This window comes from Elgaria multicarinata, chromosome 1, assembly GCF_023053635.1.
Source record: "Elgaria multicarinata webbii isolate HBS135686 ecotype San Diego chromosome 1, rElgMul1.1.pri, whole genome shotgun sequence".
Lineage (NCBI taxonomy): Eukaryota > Metazoa > Chordata > Lepidosauria > Squamata > Anguidae > Elgaria > Elgaria multicarinata.
Genome location: NC_086171.1, coordinates 217,327,908 through 217,334,819, shown reverse-complemented (window position 1 = coordinate 217,334,819; position 6,912 = coordinate 217,327,908). Strand labels below are relative to the sequence as shown.

Below are 6,912 nucleotides of genomic sequence, written 5' to 3'. Positions count from 1 at the left end.
ATCTTCCACGTTATTTAGAGAACAGCAGCAGAAACCCCTGCTCTTTACTTTGTACCACTGGCTTATCAAGGTGCTAATTTCTGCAATAAATGGCCCTGTGGTTTGACCCACTGGAGCTGCTCACGTGGGCCTTCTGTTCAAACTTCTTCCCATCCACGTTTGTCCCAAGAATGGATTTCCACAGACCTGCTGCGGAGTAAAATGAAAACCAAATACATGCAGTGGATGAAATCTCAGTCTTTTATTGGATAAACATGCAAAGTTTTTGGTGGATTGTTAGAATTGGCAGAATTGGGAATCATGGTGAACTTTCATCAGGTAAGCAAGCAAGGAAACAAGCAAACAAGCAGAACCCGCTCCGGACTCCTGGAAGCAGGATATGGGTTTCCTCTTCTCTAGGTGCGCACACGTGTGTGCATACGTGCTGTTTATGTTTTGGTTTTGCTGAGTCCAGATGTTTGGATCAGGTGGCTGGGTGGCAAAGCTGGGGTGCTGGGGGGCACAGAGGGTGTGCGGGCCTCTGTCTCCTGGCATTATTCTCAGACTTTCATAGCAGCCAATTTCCCCAGTTTTCCCATCAGCACTTCTTCGTCGGGAGCCTGGGTCTTCACGTCAAGTATCAGAGTGTTCTGCAAAGATTGAAAAATCGAAAAGGGGGTCATGTTGGGCTCATGTCACCACCAGTCCTTGAGAGAAGGAGGGGCAAAAGCATGAAGGAGGAACCAGCAGGGGCAATTTGGTAAACAGGACCGGTAAGGCAGGCAGGCAGGCAGAGCGGCCACTTCCATTGAGGTGCGTGTAAAAGCCCCATAGTTGCAGGGGTTGCCGTCAGAATGCCTAAATCCCAATGGTGTCAAACGTGGACAGCAGTGAGAGGGCAAAGGAGAAGCCCTCCATTTCAAAGCTTCAGAACCTCCCTCTCAAGATTTCTTCCCCAACGGGGTGCCCTCCAGATGTGTTGGACAGCAAGCCTCATAATTGGCCACACTGGCTGGGAAGTAGGGGAGTTGTTGTGCTACGTTTCTGGAGGGCACCATGTTGGAGGACATCAGGTAGGCCTGCTGGATCAGACCAAGGGTCCATCTCATCCAGCGTTCTCTTCAAAAAGTGTCCAAACAGCTGTTGACCAGGAGCCCACAAAGCAGGGAATGAGTGCAGCAGCTCTCTCTCCCCCGCCCCGCCCCCATGTTCTCCAACATAGGCACACTGTTTCTGATACTGGAGGTACCATCAGGAGTAGTAGCCATTGATGGGGAAAGCTGGTGCACATGGTCACCTTTACATGCCTTGGGCTGAGCCCATTTTGGTCAGGCTTCCCCCATATCACGTGCTAAAACTTGGAAGGTGTTGTGGTGTTACACCCCACAAGTCAGTTCCCTAATTGGTAAGTCGGTGGTGCTTAGAATGTTGGTTGGCCTGCGTGGGTGGAGTTAGAATGTCTGAGGAGGGGGAAGGAGTGATATATAAGGGAAGGACTGAGGGGATTGTGGGAGACTTTTTAGGTACTTTAAGGCCATAGCTAGACCTAAGGTTTATCCCTGGATCATCCAGGGGTCAAACCTGTTCATCTTAGTGACACACAGGAGATCCAGTGCTCAGGCAGGGGTGAACCTTGGATGATCCCAGGATAAACCTTAGGTCTAGCTGTGGCCTTAGAGTCTTTAGCCTTTAGTGCTTTAGCTCTCTCTGTGTAGAGTACTTGGGTTCTGGATAGACTGAGGTTCAGTGTAGAGAGTGGTGTCTTTTGAGTGGGGTGTGCAGATAGACAGTTTGTGTAAAATAAACAATACTGATAATAAAGTTCAAGAGTGATTGTGTGAGAGAAAGGAAAGCGTGCTGAATGAGTGAAAGGATTGGATGAGAGGTTTCAAAAAGGTTTCGAAATGTTTTAATTTGAAACAAAGCTTGTGAACGTTTAAAATTAAATCTTAATCATTTTGTTTTAACTATCACAAAAATCCCACGTGTCTGTTTGGCATTTTTGATCTGAAGTTATTTACATTTAACACCCACTCTGACAATCATTCACCTCAGCACATATAATTCACAGCATATTATTTTATATACTGAAATCCTCCATTTAACCTCTTTCTCCACATAGTTTGGAGAAAGGCGGTGTTTGTCCCTCGCCTCAGGCGTATCAAGCGGTGGTGCTTGGCTTGAGCAGGGAGTGTCCGCGGCCGGGCCGGGTGTTCAGAGCCTGTGCCGTGGCACCGGTGTCCCTGTCTCCCGCTAAGGCAGAGTTTGACCACAAATGTATATAGTCATATGTCTAATTAGGATTCCCCAACAACAAACACACAAACCTTCATTGGGAGGGGGGAACCAGTGAGGTTTACCTCTGATTATTATTAGTAGTAGTATTAGTATTAGTATTTACTGTTTTACTCTGTACAGCACCATGTACATTGATGGTGCTATATAAATAAATAAATAATAATAACAATAATAATAATAATAATAGTAGTATCCCGCCTTTTGCCCAATACTGGGCCTCAAGGCGGCCTTACAAAGTTTAAAATATACATTGTAAAACCTAGGAAAAAAATGTAAAAATAAATTAAAAAATAAGAACATAAACGTTTAAAATACACAACAAAATTATAAGTCATTAACATAGATGGAGGGCCAGATTACTCTCCAAAGGCCTGCTGGAACAAACAAGTTTTAGCCTGCTTCCGAAAGCCCATCAAGGAGGGAGTCAGCCTAGCTTCCCTGAGAAGAGAGTTCCAGAGCACTGGAGCAGCCACAGAGAAGGCCCTGTCCCATTTTCCCACCAAGCGCGCCTGTGAAGATGGTGGGACTGAAAGTAGGGCTTCTCCAGAAGATCTCAAAGCATGGGCAGGCTCATAAGGGAGAATACGGTCTTTCAAATAAGGACTAGCACCTTGTAACCTTTTTAATATTTGTACAGATCCGATGAGACTCCGGGACTCAGCACTAGGGATAAAAGGTGACTCTTGAAGCCACTGAATGTTAGGAATTCCTAAAGTGGTGCAAGAGAAATCTGTCTGTCTCTGTCCCTCCTGAACTTCCACCTCTGTGCCCCTCTATTATAATGCGTGTGCGCGTTATATACACACACACAGAAATTACACATTGAATGTTTTTTTCTTTTCAGGAAATATATGTGGAGTAATAGCTGGGATCACACATGTCTATAGTATTTGAGGTTCTTATTTCTTATTTAATTTATTTATTTAAAACATTTATATCCCGCCCTATATCATTAAGATCTCACAGCGACATACAGATAAAAACATATAATATAAAACAATAAATATGCAGTTAAACACAAATTAAACCATGATCCAAGTTAAAACAATATATAATTTAAAAGCAGTTAAAACAATGTGCCAGTGCGTTTAACCATCAAAGACTTTGTTAAAAAGCCGTGTTTTTATTTGGCGTCGAAATGCGATCACTGTTGGTGCCAATCGGGCCTCCCAGGGGAGGGCATTCCACAGTCGGGGTGCCACCACAGAGAAGGCCCTCTCCCTTGTCCCATCATAGCATATATGTTGCATTGGTGGGATGCGGAGAAGGGCTCCTCCAACAGATCTCAAGTCTCGAGCAGGCATATATAAGGAGAGGCACTCTCTCAAGTATCGAGGTCCCAAGCCGTTTAGGGCTTTAAACGTCATTACCAACACTTTGAATTCCGACCAGAAGCGTATAGCCAGCCAGTGCAGCTCCTTTAAGACCGGTGTTATGTGGTCTCTGTAAGATGTACCCGCCAGCAATCTAGCTACTGCATTTTGCACTAGCTGCAACTTCCACGTCGTCTTCAAGGGCAGCCCCATGTAGAATGCATTGCAGTAGTCTAAGCGGGAAGTTACCAGTGTGTGCAGTTCTTGTTAACCCAGTAAATGTCAGTTCTCATGCAATGCTTTTTAAATATTGCTTAACATTTTCCTTCATTCTAATCCTCAATAAAACTCTTCGTATTCTTTCAAAATCCTTGTCACTGGCTTCTTGACTCCGGCAGTACTAAGTTGCCCTTTTCCAATATCACCAACTGACTTAAAAGATGAAAGATGATTTCCCTGCGTGAGTTCAGGGGGCAGGAGAAAGTGGCCCCACATATATGTCAGCCAAAACATATTAATATGGGAAAGTACACCCAGTTTCTGTGCGGGAGGGGGCACAGCACATTCTTGATGAGGCATTACAGAGTTCAAGATGGTGTTATAGGCATGGCATCAGGGCAAGGCAGCCTTTCCCAATCTGGAGCCCTCAGGTGTGTTGGACTTCAGCTCCCACAGCTATGATGACTGTGGGATTATGGGAGTTGCAGTCCAGCGCATCTGGAGGGCAGCAGGTTAGAGAAGGCTAGAGTCAGGGAAAAGATGGCTGGGCCCGGACTGGCAGAAAGTGTTCTTCAACCATGCAGGGGCCCCAGTCTAAGAAATGTAAGTAAGAAAGTAAATTTTGACAAACTGACCGGGACTATGTGGATTTTAGTTTCGCTTTCAGCATACGTGGCCCCAAGCATATTTGGAAGATTCATCCGGTTGTCAGACAGTGCACCTGAAACATGCAAACATAGAAACGGATCTTTAGACTGGGCAATCGGTGTATGCTGTTCATCTCTCCCAGATTACTGAATGGCTAGAGCAAATGGCTAAAGAAAAGTACTGCCAAGAACACACCCTCCTGTCTATGCACGTTGTCTGGGCAGCAATAGCATAGACTCTATTGTTTATTTATTTACTTATTATTACAGTTATACCCTGACTTTTTTTCCTCTTGCAAGGAATCTGAAGCAGCTTACACGGTCTTCCTCCGCTCCATTTTTTTAAAAATCTATGCACCAACCTACATCCCTATGCTAGGACTTTTTTTTTTACACAAAGTTGTTAATCACGGTAACTAGGGCTGTGCACACACACACCCTATCCACCTCGGGGCCAGCCCCGAGCTCCCGAAGCAACCCCAGTTTGGCTTGGAGGTACTTCGGGGATTGCCCAACCTGCCTCAGCGCTGAAGCTGAGGCAAGATTCGGGCCCTCCGAGTCAACTCGGACTTTTCTGGGTGCCGGCTGCACAGCCGGCACCCAGAAAAGGCTTCCCTACTCTCTTTACCTGCTGCCGTCCGCCATCACCGCCTTGATTCTGGCAATTTCTGGTGCTGCTGATGCAAATGACAGGAAGTAGGCCATGCAATTTTAAGATATCATGGGGCCCCTGAGTGATTAGTACCTCTATTGCCACCGTAGTTTGTGACCATAGAGGTACTAAACTACTTCCTGTTATTTGCGTTGGCAGCACCAGAAGCCACCAGAAGCAGGAAGGCAAAGGAGACGGCAGACGGCGGACAGGTAAGGGACCCGCCGAGGGCCAGCTCCGAAGCACCGAGGCAGCCCGAAGCTCAGAACCAATTGGCTTCGGCTTCAGGCCACCTTGGGCTTCACCAGAACGAATTGGCTTCAGCTTCGGGCCACCTTGGGCTTCACCAGAACCAATTGGCTTCGGCTTCGGGCCACCTTGGGCTTCACCAGAACCGCCTTGGAACCGAGCCAAGGCAGGACGAATCAGCCCACCTTGACTCAGATTCGGGGCCTCAGTCCGAGGCAGAGCACAGCCCTAACTGTAACTACTTTCAGTTTCGTTGAAGAATTGAGGTCAAAGCTCTATACAAAGAACTTTTCCTTTCCTGCTTTTCCCCTCTTAAGTGGAGCTGAACTATAGCAGGATAGTGCAAATACGCAAGTAGTTCTGTTGATTTCACAAACTATACTCCATTTTCCCCACTCTAAAGGAAGCCGGGAGAGTGCTCTCGAAAAACGGAAGCAAAATTGGAGGATCGCAATGTCTTCTAAAGAACCCATAAAGAACCATGAGTAAGGAATCATGAGCACAAAATAAATCGCACATGGAGAAAAGCTCGAATTCTCTTTCCTGAGAGACCCAGCAAAGACCATGCCACAACCCAGAACCAATTCAGACACGTACATTGTGTAGATGTAAATTGGTTTGATCCCTGAGAACCAATATAGGGTGCAATATAGAACTCTTAATAAATAAATAAATAAAAAAATAAATAGTCCCTGCTGGATTTTCCCATTTCAGTTGTAGGTGTGCTGAATCATGTCTGAAAGCTCACCGCACCCACAGATCTCCCTGCCTATGGAAAGCTAGTAGGTCAGGGGAAAGGGGATGATTCTATATTGTTCTGATTCCTTGGGAAAGACTCTCTTGTGAAAAGAGCAAAAGAAGTATGTGTGGGTTTCGTGTTGTTGTTTTTAAAAATTCCAGTATGTTGCAAAAAATAGCTGTAATCACAGCTAACCTCTGATAGGAGAAGGCACCCTAAGAAGAAAAAGGAAACTGGGCATGTTTAGCCTGGAGAAGAGAAGACTGAGGGTGGGTGGGTGGGTATGGTAGCACACTTCAAAACCCTAAAGAAGAGGGCAAAAACTTGTCCTCTGCTACCTCATACGGTAGGACTGGATCTGATGGGTTTATCTTACAGGAAAGTAGATTTCAGTTCAATATTAGGAGAAACTTAATGATAATAGAAGTTTGGCAGTGGAAACAATGACCTGATAGGCTTTTGGGGCTCTCTCTCACCAGGATTCTTCAAGCAGGAGGTGGACAAGGCAAATATTGGGGATTGGATGATGTCCCACAAGATCCCAGCCACCCAGCCTGCCACCAATTCTAGAACTCTCTGATGCTAATGACAGCCATGAGAAAGACCCTGCATGAGCTGGGGAACTCTGTGCCACCCCATAGTCAGGAAATTTTGTTTTGCTAGGGTCAGACAACCAACAACACACACAGCCACTTACTCTTGACTGCTGGCATGCAAGCGGTGCTTACAATATCTCTCATATATTCCTTTACTTGTTCATCCTGCAACAAGAAGTAACAGAGTCCTCATTGCATTTGATACACAAACTGAATATAA

The 6,912-nt window shown here is 45.7% G+C and overlaps 1 protein-coding gene across 1 annotated transcript in view; it reads right to left on the bottom strand.

Moving 5' to 3' along the window:
• Nucleotides 1-539: 539 nt before the first annotated feature.
• Nucleotides 540-6,912, bottom strand: part of BPIFB6 (BPI fold containing family B member 6) — a 42,389-nt gene continuing 36,016 nt past the window's right edge. The window contains exon 9 of the mRNA XM_063144422.1: nt 540-629. Coding sequence (XP_063000492.1) covers nt 540-629 — 90 coding nt within the window. The remainder of the gene's footprint in view (nt 630-6,912) is intronic.